The 18698-nt window shown below is 42.9% G+C and overlaps 2 protein-coding genes across 5 annotated transcripts in view; one reads left to right on the top strand and one right to left on the bottom strand.

Moving 5' to 3' along the window:
- Nucleotides 1-2678: 2678 nt before the first annotated feature.
- On the top strand, nucleotides 2679-4259 carry kcnj11 (potassium inwardly rectifying channel subfamily J member 11). Its single transcript, XM_052060108.1, has one exon. The coding sequence runs from the start codon at nucleotides 3061-3063 to the stop codon at nucleotides 4219-4221; it is 1161 nt and encodes a 386-aa protein (XP_051916068.1). The 5' UTR covers nucleotides 2679-3060; the 3' UTR covers nucleotides 4222-4259.
- Nucleotides 4260-5946: 1687 nt separating this feature from the next.
- The window catches only part of mob2a (MOB kinase activator 2a), a 60476-nt gene continuing 47724 nt past the window's right edge, over nucleotides 5947-18698 (bottom strand). For all 4 annotated transcript variants that reach the window (XM_052060132.1, XM_052060129.1, XM_052060130.1 and 1 more), the window contains exons 2-5: nucleotides 14834-14994; nucleotides 12348-12441; nucleotides 8838-8962; nucleotides 5947-7761 (exon numbers count right to left, since the gene is read on the bottom strand). In XM_052060132.1, the coding sequence (XP_051916092.1) occupies nucleotides 7439-7761; nucleotides 8838-8962; nucleotides 12348-12441; nucleotides 14834-14994 (703 nt within the window). In that variant the 3' untranslated portion in view covers nucleotides 5947-7438. The remainder of the gene's footprint in view (nucleotides 7762-8837; nucleotides 8963-12347; nucleotides 12442-14833; nucleotides 14995-18698) is intronic.

The raw sequence follows: 18698 nt of genomic DNA, 5'->3' as shown, positions 1-18698 counted from the left end.
ATATCATATTGGGTTTGTCATTTACAGTGCAGTAGAAATGATTTGCATGAGAGCTGTTGCGATTATTTTTAAAACTGTTTTACTTGGAAACAAGATAATATTTGTTAATGAGTACACCATTGCAAATTGCAAGCACAAAAAGCATTTAAACATTTGTTAGAGGATTTCAAATGTCACTCTGGGCCAAGATTAATTTTGAATGAGTTTGTGACTGATTTTATTGAATGGTGCATCTAATTCATCAAACTCTTTACTAGTTAGATCACATATTAATGTGTGGACATCATCATGTGGTTAACTCCCAGGAACAATATCAAGACACCAACATCAGCTTCCTTCCCTCCCTTTGTTTCATTTTCCTTTCTTCCCCTTCCAAACTGATTTCCTTCCTTTCTTTTTCCTATATCCATACTTTTTGTCGTTCCTTTAATTTCCTTGTGTACTATCTTTCTTCCTTCCTTCATTTATTTGTCATGCTTTTATTTTCCTCGTTTTAACACGTCCATTCCTTGCTTCTATTTTCCTCCTTTCTTAAGAAAGACATTGGTTGCCTGAAATCGATACAGGAATTTTCAAAACACTTCATCCACTTAAATCACAGATTGAGAGAATGCAGCAGATGTCAGGTGGGGTATATCGTGATAGTCTACACTACATTTGAATATTTAATTTAAATGTTTGTGTCGTTTATTGGGGGCTGGGATGACATGGTCAAACCAAACCTATGCTGATAGGTACTTAGGTCTGTCGGCAGGCAGAGAGAGAGAAAGAGAGAGAGAGAGAGAGAGAGAGAAAGAGATCTAAATTTACAGTTTCCGTCGTCTCCTCCAAAGATAGCATGGCAACAATATGAACATTTTAAAAATCTCTGTAATCTGTATACAAGGTGTAAAAAACCGCAGTGTAACAGTCTACTTCAAGTAAACTCTAGTTTGTATTTTAAATAAATGAGCAATTCAGGTTCGAGTAAATGGTTGGTAAATGGTGAAAAACTATTTGAGACTTGAGATATAATGCAATCAAATTAAACGTAATAATTAGGCGAGAAGGGCTTCTCATAAACTGGAGACGTATGTCTGTGATGTAAACAGAAGTATACAGTATACAGTGATCTGTCACTATTTATCAAATTAAATACGATGAAATTTTATGATCTGGTTCACTTTAAAATCGCCCAATTAATGTACAAAGCACTCAATAACCTGCTCTGCCAAAACATTCAGAAGTTTTTCGAAATTCGAGAAAGCAACTATGAATTAAGAGGTACCAACTTATTCAAAAAACTCAAAACAAGAACAACCATCAAGCAAAGAAGTGTATCTAGCGAAGGTGTTATCAGTGGAATAATCTCGAAACAGACCTAAAAATGAGTAAATTGCTTGCTGAGTTAAAAAACAAATTCAAAAAAATAGTACAACCTACATCAATCAGAGTTAAAATGATAAATTCTAAACATTAAATCTAATGAGGGCGGCCCGGTAGTCTAGTGGTTAGCACGTCGGCTTCACAGTGCAGAGGTACCGGGTTCGATTCCAGCTCCGGCTTCCCTGTGTGGAGTTTGCATGTTCTCCCCGGGCCTGTGTGGGTTTTCTCCGGGTGCTCCGGTTTCCTTCCACATGCGTGGCAGGCTGATTGAACACTCTAAATTGTCCCTAGGTGTGAGTGCGAATGGTTGTTTGTTTCTGTGTGCCCTGCGATTGGCTGGCAACCGATTCAGGGTGTCCCCCGCCTACTGCCCGAAGACAGCTGGGATAGGCTCCAGCACCCCCCGCGACCCTAGTGAGGATCAAGCGGCTCAGAAGATGAATGAATGAATGAATACATATAATGATAAATCAGAACTAAGTTGATAAATAGAGAAAGGTATTGAAATATCCATTATGAATGCAAGAGAAAATTGACACAAGAGTGCCAGGGTGTAGATGTATATAATCCCGATTCAAACCAAAAGTTATAAAAATATCACGGTTAAGGGTAAAGTTTGAGCCTAAATGGAGACTTCTTTCTTCTTACTTTTGTCTTTTCTGATTGATATAAATATGATTTATTAGATACAAACACATAACGGGGTAGGACTAGATAAGTTTTTTTTACTTCATCCTACTCCCTTGAACATAATAACTGTGTTGAATGAAGACTGATTTCTTTCTTTTTACTTTTTTATCTACCTTATTTTCTGTCAAATTATTACTGTATATGTTTTATGTGCAATAAACAAACAAACAAAAACATTTCGCGGTTCGCTTATCGTGGCTTCAGTGCATTGGGGATTTGTTTCAAACATATTCATAAAAAAAATTAAAATCCATATCCATGAAGTACAGTATTATATATGTCGCTCTATGTGACTCGCTGTTGTTTTGCAGCTTCTCGCTGACCGTTTGTGGACTTTTTGCTTCTTAAGAAAAACGTTTTTTGTTTACCTGTATATGTTTATTGGTCGCTGCTTCGCGGATTTCATTTTTCATTTATCGTGGGTGGTTTTGGTCCCCCATTAACCGCGATAAACGAGGGATTACTGTACGTAATTGGCTCCTTTGTGCCCAGCAAGGGCACGACAGAGGTGTTGGAGGGAGGGTCTGCAACCACCCCCACCCCCACCCCCCGTGTAGTGCTATCGAGCTGGAGAGTCAGCACAAAAGGAAAAGTGCATCACGGAGATGGGCCGTTAGCGCCACAAAACTGCTTCCAAAAAGCCTGCTGAAGTAAGCGACGTCAAGTGCGCGTGCACGCGTGGTGAATCTCACAATGCGGTGTACGCCTGCTGCCGGTGGGGGTCTTGTTGTTGGTGTTCTCGGTTGCGCACCCTGAGTGACGGTGGCAGCTGAGGACGAAGGAGAAGGAATCCCCACATGGGACGTCAACCGCCTGACCGGGGGGCAACGTGAGGAGAGCGCATTGCTTCGGACGACCGGACGACCACGAAGGCTACGGACGGGCGAAAAGGCTGACAGAAAGCTGCAAAGCGACACACACACGCACAAAAAATACAATTCAAAGGCAACATTTTATTCATCTGTCAGCCGGACGCTGCCTTTGGGGCCGTAATGCGGGAGAGCCATGTTGTCGAGAAAAGGCCTCATCCCGGAGGACTACTTGCTGACACGCTTGGCTGAGGATGTTCAGCAGCCCAAGTTCAAAACGAAACCGAGGAAAGCCCGCTTTGTGGCCAAGAACGGCGCCTGCAATGTGGCGCACACCAACATCCGCGAGCAGGGTCGATTCCTGCAAGACGTCTTCACCACTCTGGTGGACTTGAAATGGCTCCACACGCTCATCATCTTCACCATGTCGTTCCTGTGCAGCTGGCTCCTTTTTGGGATGATCTGGTGGCTTATTGCTTTCGCGCACGGCGACTTGGACCGGCGGGCGGGCGACTTCGTGCCGTGCGTCACGGACATCCGCTCCTTCTCGTCCGCCTTCCTCTTCTCCATCGAGGTGCAGGTGACGATCGGCTTCGGGGCGAGGATGGTGACGGAGGAGTGCGTGTCCGCCATCGTCGTGCTCATCACGCAGAACATCGTGGGGTTGGTCATCAACGCCATCATGCTGGGCTGCATCTTCATGAAGACGGCGCAGGCGCGCAGGCGCGCCGAGACGCTCATTTTCAGCAAGCACGCCGTCATCTCCGTGCGGAACAACAAACTTTGCTTCATGGTGCGCATCGGCGACCTGAGGAAGAGCATGATCATCAGCGCCACCGTACGGATGCAGGTGGTCAAGAGAACCACCACCGAGGAGGGCGAGGTGGTACCCCTGGACCAGATTGACATCCACATGGATAACCCGGTGGGCACCAACGGGGTCTTCCTGGTGTCCCCGCTCATCATCTGTCACGTGATCGACAAGGACAGCCCGCTGTACGCCATGTCCGCCGTGGACCTGCAGCACAACGACGTGGAGGTCATCGTGGTGCTGGAGGGGGTGGTGGAGACCACCGGCATCACCACGCAGGCCAGGACCTCGTACGTGTCCGAGGAGATCCTGTGGGGGCAGCGATTCGTGCCCACGGTGTCCGAGGAGGACGGCATGTACGCGGTGGATTACTCCAAGTTCGGCAACACGCAGAAGGTGCCCACCCCGTGCTGCAGCGCCAAGAAACTGGACGAGGCGGGCGGCATCGCAAGGTTTAAAGTCACCGAGGGCGTCACCTTGCGGCCGTCGGTGAGAAGGCGGCTGGGGTCCACCGTGGCCCGCCGCTCCAGGCTGGAGAGCCGATGACAACTTGCTTACTCCGAATAAATTCACCTGGACGAATATAGACTGCGCTCGTATGGTCTGGCCTCGTATTTTTCCGTTCAACTCAATTCAATTCGGTGTTATTTATATCGAACCGACTCACAACAGAATTCACTTTTCATCTACGGTGGAGGGGTAAGGTGAGGGCAACATAAAAAAAAAAAATCCCGTCCCCTCTTCGAAAATTACGCCTGTTTACCACGTTTCAATTATATAAGTACAACTGCAGGCTATGTTCAAATTAAGGACATTGTAAGTTTTTTTTCCAGAGAAGCTCTCGAAAAGGGGCGGTCAAACTTTTGTCCTCCTTTGCCACATGACCACGCAGGTCATTTGCAGATGAGGTGAAAACAAATGAGTTGGAGCTGTTGTGAAAGCAATGTTTCAACCGATTGATTTTGTTAAGGACATATAAAAATATTAAAATGTTCATTATTTTAAGCTGACTATTTAACAATACAATACATGCCGATTTATATAACATAAAATTGATTCTAATTATTCATTCATTCATCTCCCGTACCGCTTGATCCTCACTAGGGTCGCGGGGGGTGCTGGAGCCTATCCCAGCTGTCTCCGGGCAGTAGGCGGGGGACACCCTGAATCGGTTGCCAGCCAATTGCAGGGCTGATTCTAATTAGTTAATCACGAAATGGATCATTAATGAAATAACTTAATTTCCATCAATGAGTATGGTAATGATCTAAAGTAATACAAAAAATTGTGCACTTTACATTTTTTCAGTTTTATGACATACAATAACTCAAATTAAAGTGCTGAACATTTTTTATCGATACATTTTAAAACCAGAGATGCAAGTAATAATTTTCTTCCCTTGCATTTTTTGAGCACATCAATTTTTCCTAACATCAAGAATAATAATTGTCATAATCATGATAATAATAATGTGGCGCTTGACGATATGCGTGCTATTGTGGAAGAAATCGAATGTGTTTAAATAAGATGAGCTTTTTTTTTTCCAAAATTGGGAAATTTTTGAAGTAACAAAAACACATCCAATAACAAAACACTTGTTTAAAGATGTCACAAAGTAGTTAGGGGATAAATGCCTTAACCTTGTATGTGTTGCAGCGGCCCCTGTGGCTATTTACTGTACACCCCACTCTTGTCTCCTTTCATACAACACACAGAATGTACAGTAAATACACAGTGGGTCTGACAAAAGAAGACAGCATATATGTCAGTCATACTTTGCCCACCCCTGGTCTCGAAAAGTACACTCCTGACATATGGAGTCAGGCTGTTTGAAAGTGCTCTATAAATACTGTTGACTTGACTTACAATAATTTAAGGGTAAATTCAACATCACCCTTAGAGGTAAATGTATTGTCGTTGTACACCACACAGTAAACCAAATCACCGTGGCTGCAGACAGATGGCCAGCCCACGGAAAACTAAGGTGCATTCAGTCAATTGGTTTGGACAAAAACAATCACTGTGGAAACTAGTTTAATTTCACTGACCTTATAATGAATGTCAGTCACTTAAGAGTGTCATTCAGTCGCCATTAAACTTTTAATTCAAATCTTAATAGATGTTTGGAAAAAAAGCTTGTTTAAGGAGGGGGAACTAAAACATATATCTATCTTGGCACCAAATCAAGATGCAGACATTTTAGGCACAGAACCAACGACGTTCCGTCTCTAAACACAAAATAAGAATGCAGCACAAACGAGACACACTGGGTCAGAATGACCTTTTTCTTTTATTAGATTATAATCAGCAGAGCTTGAAATATTAAATTGCTTTTAACTTAGTTAATAATTAAAATACATAAAAACAAGAGCCAGAACTGAAGAACCCTGCAAAAAAGAAAACGAAAATAAATTAAAGAAGGGACAAATATAAACCCAATCCTCCTCCACATAGAAGCTGTCTGACAGAGGTCCAAGCAGAAGTTGTTTTCTTCTATGTGTAATGGTATATATTGTTATTTCCAAACTAATTTTCCTTTTATTGTCTTTTTAAAAGCAAATTTTAAAAAGGGACATGGAAAACTAAACAATGAACGAAGAAGAAAATAAAGGAGATTTGCAGCTCTCTGCCAGCACGCTGCACCCCCCCCCCCCCCTTCTCTGCATGTTGCTGTGTGGGGGACTGCAGACATGACATCATGTCTTTGTCCATCTGAGCTGCTGCGGCAGGTGTGTGTTTGGGTAGAGGTTTTGGAGGGGGGGGGGGGGGGGGGTGCGCCACACTGAAACCAGCACTCCTGCCACCACTCTGTTAAAGTATCACAATTTCTCTGTCCGATTAAATATCTAATATACAACCTTACATCTTTCTTCTGTCCACGTTTCTGTGCATTTTCATATTTGCTGCCGTCTAGAGGGGAGTAAGTTCCACAACGTTTGTTTTGGGGCCACGCTATGAGTACGTGTAGGTCACGTGGTGGATTTGGCCGACTACAGGGACAGAGAATGAAGAGAGAGAAAAGCCTCTCCGGCAGCAGTGACAAAACTCTCAGATGCTGAGTAGGAGGTGCCTTAAATCAAGGCCCACATAAACAACCCAAACCAGGACTGGCTAATATTAACCATCAAGGCGCTCATGGCCAGCGCGGTGCTTCGAGCTGTTGGGAGGAGGCCAGCAGAGACGCCGCTTGTCCGTCCGACACAAACCCGGGGCAAGAGTGGCTCCAAGCAAAGTACAGCCCCCTCGTAGACAGGAAGTGTGCGAGTTGGAGCAGAGACAGGAGGGCCAATCACCACACTGCACCACCCCCCCCTACACACACACACACACACTCTACACACCTTCAACCCAACTAAATAACAACACAAATTGAACCAAATAACTCTCCAACAAAAGTAAAAGTGAAATGAAACTAAACAAATGCAACGCAGCCTTACTTTTTGCCCTAGTTTAAACGGCAGAGAGGGTGGGAGGGATGTTTATTTTTTTTCTTTTAATCCCTGGGAGAAACGTTGACGCCAATTCCTGCTGGCGTTACAAACCCCTCGCTACCACCCACCCTCCCTAATTCCTGCCAATCCCCCCCTTCCCCTCTCTTGTTCACCCGACTGGTTGGTTGGTGTTGCAGCGGAATACGCAAGTGTACTGTGGAAGGTCTGTCAAGTCCCGGCTGGCACACGGCGGAAGGCGGCCAGGCCGTCTTTCCTTCTCTCCTTTCTTATCCTCTGTCGCCCCCGGGCCGGCATCTCGGCGGCGCCTCCCCTCATCTCTCCGTCACGTGGTTTTGTGACGAAGGAGAGGGAGACGAAGTCGGCGAGGAGGGGGCAGGCGCGGTCGAGGGCGGCGGCGGGGCGGGGACGCACAGGATTTCGGACAGGTCGTCCATGATGCAGGTCTCCTTGGGGTCGACCAGGTTGAACTCCCTTACGAAAACAATGAAATGTGCATAGAGAGTGTTCAAGTGGCCCTGCAGGTCCATTGCCACGGTTTCTTTAAAGTGCGCCCAGTAGAGGTGAGCCAGCACATGGAACAGGTAGCGGCAGATCTTCTTCACCAACGTGTCAAAGGAGTTGGGGAATTCTTTGCCTGAGGGAAGAGCGAGACAGTTAGGATGGGGAAGAACCGTGCTGACGTCCATGCCCTCCCTCTCTTCCTGCAATTTGAAGGAAAGGAACTTGGCTTTTTTGCTTTGTTTGAGTGGCAGACCACAACAGAGGCAGCAGAGGGCAGTAGCACAACATTTGGTCGACCGCAGCATTTCCCAAAGTTTTGAGTCCCTGCACGCGACCAAAGAAAAATGTTACCACAGAAGTGCAACAGCACCGATCTTCCTTCTTAGTTGACCTACTCTGTGTGAACTCTGAGCCTGTTCAGCCCAAAAACAAAGCCAATATCATTTAAGAAAGAGACAACAGACACTTTGAAGAACTCCAGTCTCAGTTTTTTTTTCCCAGGTCGTCATGCTGCTAGACGGATAACAGGCCAATTGCTATACATTGCTGGCAGAGATAGATGACCAAAGATACATTCTTTTTAGTAAATAAGTAACACCGGTCAACATGTTTTTCTTATTTTTTTTTAATCAGAGATGGTAATAAAATATATATATATTTTTTTTTTTTGCTGTGACAGCTATTGCTTTTTCTTCAGCGCATCAGATTTTCATTACAATATTATGAATATAATAGCAATTATATAAAACATCCATCCATCCATTTTCCGAACCGCTTGGTCCTCACTAGGGTCGCAGGGGGTGCTGGAGCCTATCCCAGCCGTCCTCGGGCAGTAGGCGGGGACACCCTGAATCGGTTGCCAGCCAATCGCAGTATATAAAACATAATATTTCATAATACCTGTATTTTGTCACATTTCTGAATTAAGGGTTTGATTCAGCAAAAGTGGGATTTATTTCCGAAACATCGTAGTTGAATAAATTACTACACATGGCAAAAATCCTTATTGTGCGAGCTTTTATAAATCCAATTTAAAAACAAAAATGAGAATATCTCAACAGCCTGGTGCGCTAAAAAAAGACAAAGACATTTGTTCGAGTCAGTGTCAAAAATTTGCTGTTGACCAGTTGAACGCTTTTGAGATTAGTTCTCAAATAATTTCCCACAGCCCTTCCATGATCTTATTTAAGAAGGGGAAGGGATACTTACCATATTTCGTAGGAAACACTTCCTCATCGGTGACCAGTTTCTGACAAAGACTCATAACAAGGTCAACGTATTGTGGCGCAGTGCACTTTGTCTTCTTCCCCTTCTCGTCCTGCCAGTAGTAAATTCTGGAAAACAAAATTAAATGTAAAAACAAAACACACACACACACACATTAATGTGCATTGCAACATGAGATTTTTTTCACAGTGGGTCGGAAAAAAAGTCAACAAAGTCATTGTGGAAATGAGGTCGTAATGAATCATGTACCGGTAAATGTTTTCTTAAGAATGTTTGAGGGAGGAGCAGCTGCGACATGCAAACATCTCTTGCGACACGCGCTCTACAACAGGTAGGTCATCTTAAGAGACATTGATCAGCTGCTCTCTCTGACCTCAATTGGGGAAAACCCCAATACACCAGTTAGGTGTCACACTCTGAGGACTACACTAAATCATGTAATGTGAGCACAATAGTTGACTTTGGAAAAGAGCACATGCATACCGCTAGTATGACAAACAGAGTGCCGTCAGTTTCCGGCCACGGTCCGCTCCTACGTTGACGACGCAATTTGAATTCGCCAGAACACACACTATCCTATGCTATCGCAGTCATGAAGTCATCATCACAGTGACTACTTGTGAGAATAATAATAATAAATACATTTGATTTATAAGCGCCTTTCCAGACACCCAAGGACACTTTACAATAACAAAAAACAAAAAACAATACGGGTTAAGCAGCGGCAGCCAAAACGCGCCAGCGTTCACTCAACCCGGAAGTCAGAAAGAAACCACAAGGGAGTGAGAGGGGGAGAAAAAAAACCCACGCTCGAACTACCCTCATTTGATTTGGCAAAAAAACTCCTGCACAAGCATATGACAGTTACAACAGGTCACAAGACATAAACAATGAAGATGGTAACACGCCTAGGGCCATAAAAAGGAAACAATCAAAGGAAACCAGCAATTATGCGATGACATAAGTTCTTCAGTTTATTGTGCATCATTTGCTACCGTGAACGACTTTCTGTTCAAGGACCTCTTTCGAGATTTATTTGCCCCACAAAGCAATTTCACTGAGGGTCACAGTGGAACCTCAAGGAAAACTCTGCCATTAAATCGAGTGTGTGCAAAATATGGCCCGTGGTCCGCATGTAGACAGACGCTTTCCGTCTCCAATTCGGCCCACCGAGCATTTATATTACTTCAAGTCATGTAATGTTTGATGTATTAATTTAGCATTTCTCCTAAAATTGATGAACATGTATTTATTCATAATACCCCACACCGCCATCTTGGAAACACCTCACCAATCTGCGGATTTTCAGACCTCACGTTCATAAGCATCAATGGATTGAATGGGCAGGTTCTGCTGTCCTTTGTTTTTTTGTGAGACCTGCTCTAAGAAAGGTGCTTCCTCAACTAATGGTGGAAAGAGTTGAGGAATGCGAGTAATTATGCAGCGTTCAAGCCAATACAGTTGAACTGAAATAGCGTAACAATGGTTAACTTGTGTTTACACTTATTAACAATGGTAAGATGTTAACTTGGAAAATGGACGATGCACGCACTTTGACCCTGGAGCAGATAGTCTCCACTTTCCATTGATGTATAAATCATAATTAAAGTGCAACTTTTTCTCATGCAAACGACAAAGAGCTGAACTCAAATATGCCCATTAAGTTAATGTGCGTTTCGAGTACAGTTCAACATATTGTCCTCTGTCTGCCCACAAAATAGGTTAATGACACTTAAATGGTTGCGCTGCCGTCATAGAGTATGGAAACATTTTCTTCACCAAAAACTACTGAGCTGTCTTTGGGCAGGGCACTGGCAGCCCTGTGACTGCGGCCAGAAAAGAAAAGCAGGAAAGGGTGGGTGGGTCACTCTTGCGTAATGAGACGGGTGGACCGGGTTGAACACAAAGTGTCATCACTGTCAAAATTGGGTTTTGTTCCACTCATAAGCAGCCACATGACACGAAGAAACAAAAAACATGTTGAGTGTCCTCTATTGTTGTCCTTTTGGCACTTCACCGTACAGAACACATGGATAATTGTCACTGCTCATCCAGACCCACTTTTTCACCGTGCCGTGGAAACCAATGCCAGACCGACGTTGCTCTATCGATAGCCAACACATTTGTTCATATTTCTCTCTCGTCATACGGCCACGGCACATTGGTCAGCGAGCAGTGGCCTAAGGTGACGGCATCAGCCAAATGACTGTTGACTGAGGGGTTAAATCATGACAAGCTCATCTTTCACAGTGAATGGGTCAGGTGTGTACTATGACTGAACAGTTGGCTTGTTAACTTGTCATTTGCTTGTGCAATGTGTGCATGTGCGCAAGTGCGTACAGTCGCGTCCGGGTAATCTGGTTTTTCCAGCGTGTAGAATACACAGGATGAACAAAGGCCTGCTCCTTAAGACAAGGGATCACACATTATGCCGATACCCCACCGTGACAGGGTAAACTAGTTGGATAAATAATTATAATTAGCCACCTCCCCATTGTTATATGGGACAAACAGTCTTCCAGTGGACAATGTGGCCTTTGAAAGGCGCCAACTGCCACACAGGTATTTGCAACTGTTTAACGGCAAACCTCTTTCTTCCTTGGTGGGAAACCTTTGCTCTTGAAAATTATTTACTGCTGCAGTTCATTTCAAAAGACCTTTTCCGAGTAGGGGTGGGGTGGGGGGGGGGGGAGTAAAAAGTAATATAGGCCACTCAAATAGGGGTTATTTATCTGTTTTTGACTACTGCACTATTAAACATCTGGGCAAATTTTATAACGACTGAGGAAGAGGAGTTCATGGTCGTCTTCACTTTAGTCAACTCTGTCAAACACAGGTTGCAGAATGAAGACCCAGGAAAACCGTACTTGCCGTCTAGCAGCTCTTAGCTAAGCAGCAGGCTGACTGAAGTGCACTGATGCTGCATGCAGCCCATCCTAAGAAGGACAATTGAGCAGCCTCTAACTTCTTGTGGGATGATTAATACAAAAAGGCAAGTCCAGTTCAAAACTTTCTTCACAATAATATTTTCGATGTGCCTCTACTAGTCTAAAGACAGTATTCCAATTAATATTGTGTTTGTAAATCACAATGTCCAAGTTCTCAACTTGTGCACATCACATGACCAAAACCTAGAAAACGGGTGAGGTGAGCTGCGTTTAAACTAATGCTGGAGTATAGAACATATTAGGATCAAGAACTGTTTTGCTTTAACGTCCCCTTTCAACCTGTGCCAAAGCAGATAAACGGCAGATCAACACCACAAAATTATGCCTCGAAACATCAAACAAAAACTCATCGTCTGATCATGTCACATGATGAGGAGAAAGACTGCCTTGTTGTTTCACCATATTGGTTTGCTTAGTTTATACTTGCCTGACAGTGTTTATGATGCGATCAATTACATTACTGTTTTTGTTTTGTGTGTGTGTGTGGGGAAGGGGAGGTGTAATGATTGACCTTTTCAGGCTAAAAGTGCAGCTCATTACTCACGTGTTGCATGCCGTCATGGATTGACAGCTGTCCCCAGTGCAGAACTCCGAGATGGTGCTGTACTGCAAGTTGATAAGATTGAAGAATGTAGTTGCTACAGGAAAAACAACAAAAAAAGGAGAGGTCACATCCTGCCAACGTGATACGTCAACATATCAGAAAATGATTATGCTCCTTTATGCTTATTGACGTCACAACACGGAAGGGGTGTATTGGTTAATGACTGATCGTCTCGTGGACTGTCGGGCATATGTCATTGACATCAATGAGTCACAGTCACAAGTAGCACTATTAACCAGTAACTAAACCTATCCTCAAACACTGGTTTGATTGAAGTCATGAAGTTGTCAAAATGGATGCAAGCCAAAAGATTGAAAAGAAATGACAGAAACATGTCGAGGCGTGTAAAATATATTTTATAATGTGACGGCCCAAGTTCTCAGCAGCAGGGAGGCCAAGAGCTGCTTTATCAGGTTGATTTATTTTAGGCCGACACTCATGTTGCCTGGTAAAGAATGTGCTTGCATTTAAGCACCGCAGAGATGATGACTCACAGTACAAGGTAATCATGCCGCTTGAGTATTAAAGTGGCAACATTTAAGTTAACCGCACTTGAGCCATTTAAGCATTTCATGTGGCGATGTACCTGCAAGGCTTCCACAGTCAAAGCGTTATGCTCAAAAGCCAACTCCTCTCACTCTGGCGTGGGAAAACCCGTCCGAGGTTTTCATGTGACTGCGGTGCAACGTGACTCACTCTTATCTAGTCTTGGTTGCCGACATATGGCCATTGAAATTGTGTCATATTTTTTTTCAACCCCAACAAAAATGTTGCGAAATATTCAGAGGACTGTGTGGAAAAATAACACAAGTTGTAAGAGACTTTGTTTGAACATCAATAACTTGTGTTGAGGCTTGAAGATAAAATTAAATATCAGTTGGCTGCAAGGCAAAACACACTACAGAGTGAACACGTGCAAACCGGGTTTGACGTATCATTTCTTTTTTTCCCCTGCCTTGTGGAGCAGCCCTTTTCTACCTGAGAAAAACAGTCAGGGGGACCAACTAAATAAACAGCAGAATCAATCAAGCTGCCTGTTTGCAATGGTGTGCTTACACAATTCATGAAATTATGCTCCAATGGACTAGTGTAAATTTAAGAAAGACAAAAAAAAGGTAAACATGACTGACAGCAAGGAATGGTGTTTCAAGGAACAGTATGTGTTGTGTTGCTGGGAACGGGCTGAATACTGTGCCATGTCTGCGTCGTGTTAAAGGTTTGGCTCTGTGGTCGCTACACCTCTAGCGGCTTCTGTTGGCTGACATTTTCATTTTCCACCGTTTTGCCTTTCCAGAAAATCTCCGTTGTTGTTTTTCACCTGGCATCAGTAGTACACCTTACATAGAAAAAGCTGTTGTGGCACTTTGGTTGACACCGGACTGATGCCAACCGAGGTGGCCTGGCACACAACGAGGCATGGATTGACATTTGATTCTGATGGTATGATAACGGACCGCGAACAAAAATACCGCAGTATCATGGTATTAAAAGTACTGCTGTGAAAAATTGGCTTTTTGAAATATTTGGGTATAGAAAACTTTTTTTTCTCTCATTGAACACAATAAATTTCTTCCACAAAATATTGAATATTTGGTACAGAAGAAACGTGCCATATTGAGTTTCATGAAATAAACCTGAATATTCTTCTGATTTTACATCTTAGCAAGTTACAGTGTCCCATCAGTGGTGAGTTCTTTTTTAGAACAGATAAGTGGGCCACTCATGTTGTTCTTGGGCTAACCAGTATCCGCTGGCATCCTTTTTTTAGGACAATGCACATTAACTATAGCAAAAGGTATCCGTGATTTCATCTTGCACCTTCCTCCTCCACATGCATGACTGCTCTCAGACGACAGAAAAAACAAACAAAAAAACAGTTACTTGGAGGAACTTGACTTCCAAGAGGTGACTCATTTACTCAACTGTACAAGCAGCCAATCAAATTGCACCTTGCTTAGACATCCTCTCAAAAAGAAAAGAGGTTACAGGTGACGGCCAGTTTTCACGGATATTGAAACCTTGACTTTTTAAGACCACGTTCAACCATCATCGGCCCATGCCAAAATGGGTTTGAAGTGAATTCTTCCACCACAACATCACCCAATTGTAATGTAACGGACTTGGCTTGGATTGATATCGCAACGCTGAAAGCAATAAATTGTCCCAATTGTCTTGTTTCCTGAAAGTAAGGAGTCTTACTCAACACTTAATGCACAAAGTAATTGATTTATTAAGAAATGTGTGTGCTTGTCCATGTAATGCCCAGTGTACTTGTCATTTGAAAACTCCATGTTATATTTATGTATTAAAATGGGTTTGATGATTTGAAACCTTTGTGTGGATAGATATGCCCCCAAAAAACAAAAACAGAAGGGGTCGTGGGGCAATAATTATAGGGTATTGAAACAGCAACCACTATCGCTTACTGTTGCTGGCGAGCCATTCATGGAGGTCTATTTCTCGGGGCAGAACCACCAGCTCCTTCAGGTCAAAATCCACCACGCGGATCTTTGTGAACTCCGGCTCGAGGTATTCCTTCTTCTCTTCTACTTGAGGCTTCTTTCCATTTGGCTTTGTCTTCGACTTCCTGTAAACCAGAAGAAGAACTATGTAATTACACAATGTAGAACTGTGGAATACAGCAAATGAAGTCATCTTTCTGCAGTTTCTGGCATCTAACATTTTCAGGAATGCAGAGAAAGAAATATTTGAAAGATTAATTTCCAAGAGGATGGTCAGGATTTCAAATCAAGTTATTTACATAGTACTTTTCATGCATCAAATGCAATATACACTGCTTTACACGAGGTAGGATGGCCAAGTATTTGATAGAATGGGACGTCAGCGCACATTAGTTGAAAAATGCAAAGCCAATGGGGAAAAAACTCCAGAGTTGAGACACGCATCTACAATCTCTTTTGAATTGCTGATGGCAGTTTGAAGAAAGATCATCTCAAGGCTCAAAGTGAGCAATGCCAGTTTTCAACAGTGGATTCACTCCCCGACATAGACTAAACAAGGAGCCCCGTGTGCGTGTACATGACCTTTCGCTCTGACCTCTAACCTAATGTCACCACTGACGCTGTAAACGGCCGTCCCCAGTGCCTTGTATTTCCATTGCTAGTTTTAGCAAGAGTATGTCACATCACACTTGGTGGGCAACAGCATACTCTCGACCTACTTCCACTCTGGAGCAATGCAGACAGTTCCATCTGAGGTCAAAGGTTAAAATACTTAATGTGTCAGCCTGACAAACAGAAGCAGACTCTTATCGGGCAGCTTCAACAAAATGTAGACAGTTAGGGCCACCGGCAGACACAAACGGAACCCACTGCGGGGGTGGTTGGATCCCCAGCCAGTGTGACCGTGTCAAAGTGTCCTTGAGCAAGATACTGAACAGCGAGTTGCTCCTGATGCTGCGGCTTCAGGGGGAAACAGTGGGAAGGTAGAAAAGTGCTATTCGAACCAAAGTCCATTTACCATTTAGCACAAGAACTGGAAAAAAGGCTCTTTGATAATAGTGTACAAAGTGGACATCATTTTATATTCCTATGAAGGTACATCCCGATACTGGTAAATATTCCAATATAAAGCATTTTTCCTTAGAATTATGGGAGATTAATGTCAATTTATGGTAAAATATATATTTGGACAAAAACACAATAAAATGAATAACTAATAGATTGAAATGAAAATAAAATACTAATAGCCATTGGCCAACTAATATTGTTGGACACCTCCTCAGGCAAAGTGACAAGAATAAAAATTGCTTAAGCTAACATTTAGAAACCGTGGATTTCCCACGGATCTTGTCAGCTGTTTCGAATTGACCAATACTTGGCACATTTTGTGATTGTCCGTAATGTCGTATTTCGCCAATCTGAGAAATATGGTCCTTGTATGGAGACATTACAGTCATTATGTTTCCCTTATAAAGATGGGTTTGTGGCGCGATGCCACAAATCTGTCTGTACTTATTTTTCCTTTCAGTCCAACAGGAAGGTTGTGAGAAACGGACTCGGGAGAAAGTACGAGCATGTCTGCAAGGCGTTTTCTGAAGCCGCACGCCAAAGAGCTCACTGACATCTGGGCAGGGTGTGCTGAATTCTGAGACACGGGTTCATTTCTGACACATTCCAAATACATCCTTTCATGTCTAACAGGTGCAAATTATTTTCCAATAAGCATTCTTGTTCCTGATCGCTTACTATGATGAGACACCAGTTGTCTAGGCAAGTACAGTCATCACACAGTTGTACTGCATGATTAGAGAAGAAATTAAGCTATTATATTTTGCTTTGGCTTGAAAATAGGCTGGAGACAGTAATTCGTTTTTCAGGGTGCTGCCATGGCCTGTTCAAGGTGCACCAAGGACGGTCATAATTCGCCCTACGGTCAGCTGGACTACACTGGACCCAACAAAATGAAGTGACAGGACGATTTTAAAAAACGTCCACATATCAGGAACTAACCAATTCGAGGAAAGCTATTTTCTATAACTGATTAAAGAGAACAACGACCTGGTTAAAACAAAGCTTATTTACAATACTGAATCTTTTTATAATATGAATGAGAAAAAACACATTCAAATTTCTGACAGATTAAAACAATGAAAAAGGGCATCCTTTGCATCTCCAACCTAAATTATCACGCAAATCTGATAAAAGGACATCAGAGATGATTTAAAAAATGAAAACAAATTATTGCTTCTGGATACATGTCACATGCTGAGTTCACCTGAGTCTCAACTTGTAACATCTCCTGCTATTGGACACACCCGAGTTGTTGTCATCACACTAATGACAGGATTGTGGATTTTATTTTTTCGTTGCCCCTCTCAACTTTCACTCAAGTGCTGTTTTGAAGTACTACAGTGATTACTGAAACAAGGAAAGTGGTCATTAGAACCTAAATAGAGACATATTTAGAAGGAATGATGGATAAAACCACATGCTTTCTACCGCCTTTGTTACCGATTTGTCTTACTGTTTATTGTGCATGTTAATTTGCTCCATGTACAGCACTTTGTATGCAGCGATGGCTGTTTGAAAGTGCTCTATAAATACTGTTGACTTGACATGAGGAATGAGGGCAAATGGAGTGAAACTATGGAGGCGAGAGGCCGATCGACATGTGTTCGACTTATTTCCATGGGAAATAATAAACAGAAAACATGACAGGACGGCGGAGCAAGAGGTCTCTTGGCCAAAAGTAGTTCAGTGCTACTTAACTGAAAGAGATGCCCTTCTTTCCATTCCAGTAAACATAGGAAGGCATGTCTGTCTACAAGTGAGCATGTGTCGCTTCAACCCGTTTAATGGCTAATGGTTTGGCCTCCTCTTCTAGATATTGTTCTTCTTTAAATCAAAGGACATAAAGATGATCCATTTTGTGTGAAAACAGAACTTCTTGCTTGTTGGGTAATTCATCTTGAGGGAGAGAATGTCTACTTCGAACAGCCGCCAATTAGGGATTTACATTTTCTCTTTCTCCTCAGTCCTTATATATTTATATTTGTATATTATATATATATATATATATATATATATATATATATATATATATATAAATAAATGAAGGTCTTCCTCCCTCCCCATCTGTCCAAACCGCCCAAAGACTTTCCTGCCCTCACTTTTCATCTTGCCTTCGCCCTTTGCTTTCATCTCCAACTGACATTCTAATCTCACTCTTTCAATTCTGATTTTAGTCACCTTGATTTAAATAATAGCCGGTACGTCTCTGGAGTACATACTCCTCCCTTTTTTTCTATCCCTGCTTCCTTTTCACACCTAAATATAAATAGCAAGTGTAAGTTGCTCAGCGGTACTAACAGATTCATAGAACCTTGCGGCTTTTGGGCTTCATGTTAAAGGGCTTAAGCAGAGCAAAGTGCTTCATTTCCAGAAGCCGTCAGTCTCACACCGTTACAAAGACTGCAGTAGGTTCCTCCGAAATCTTCGACTCCTGAGAAAGGTTCAAGTTTGTTCGTTTCACCGTCCCCCTCCACTCTTTTCCTTTAGAAAACATTATGTTCACCAAGCTATTTCCTGCCTCCCTTTTCATGATTTTCCACACAAACACCTCCTCCTCGTCTGGCAAGCATTTGTGTGGTGAGGGGAGGTGAATTTCTGGAGCTGTTAGTTTATTTTAGGATAAATAAAACCTCCTCAATGCCAGAATTCCTCCCCTCATACGTGCGTGTCTGCCCTTGCTACAGACATAGCTCGCCTGTTCTTGGTAAGGCAAGTCTTGGCTATAAAAGGCAGCAGATGCCCGTTTCGTCTCACCAGA

The sequence above is a fragment of the Hippocampus zosterae genome, chromosome 3, assembly GCF_025434085.1.
Source record: "Hippocampus zosterae strain Florida chromosome 3, ASM2543408v3, whole genome shotgun sequence".
Lineage (NCBI taxonomy): Eukaryota > Metazoa > Chordata > Actinopteri > Syngnathiformes > Syngnathidae > Hippocampus > Hippocampus zosterae.
The sequence above is the reverse complement of the archived record's forward strand: the minus strand, read 5'-3'. Positions and strand labels throughout refer to the sequence as shown.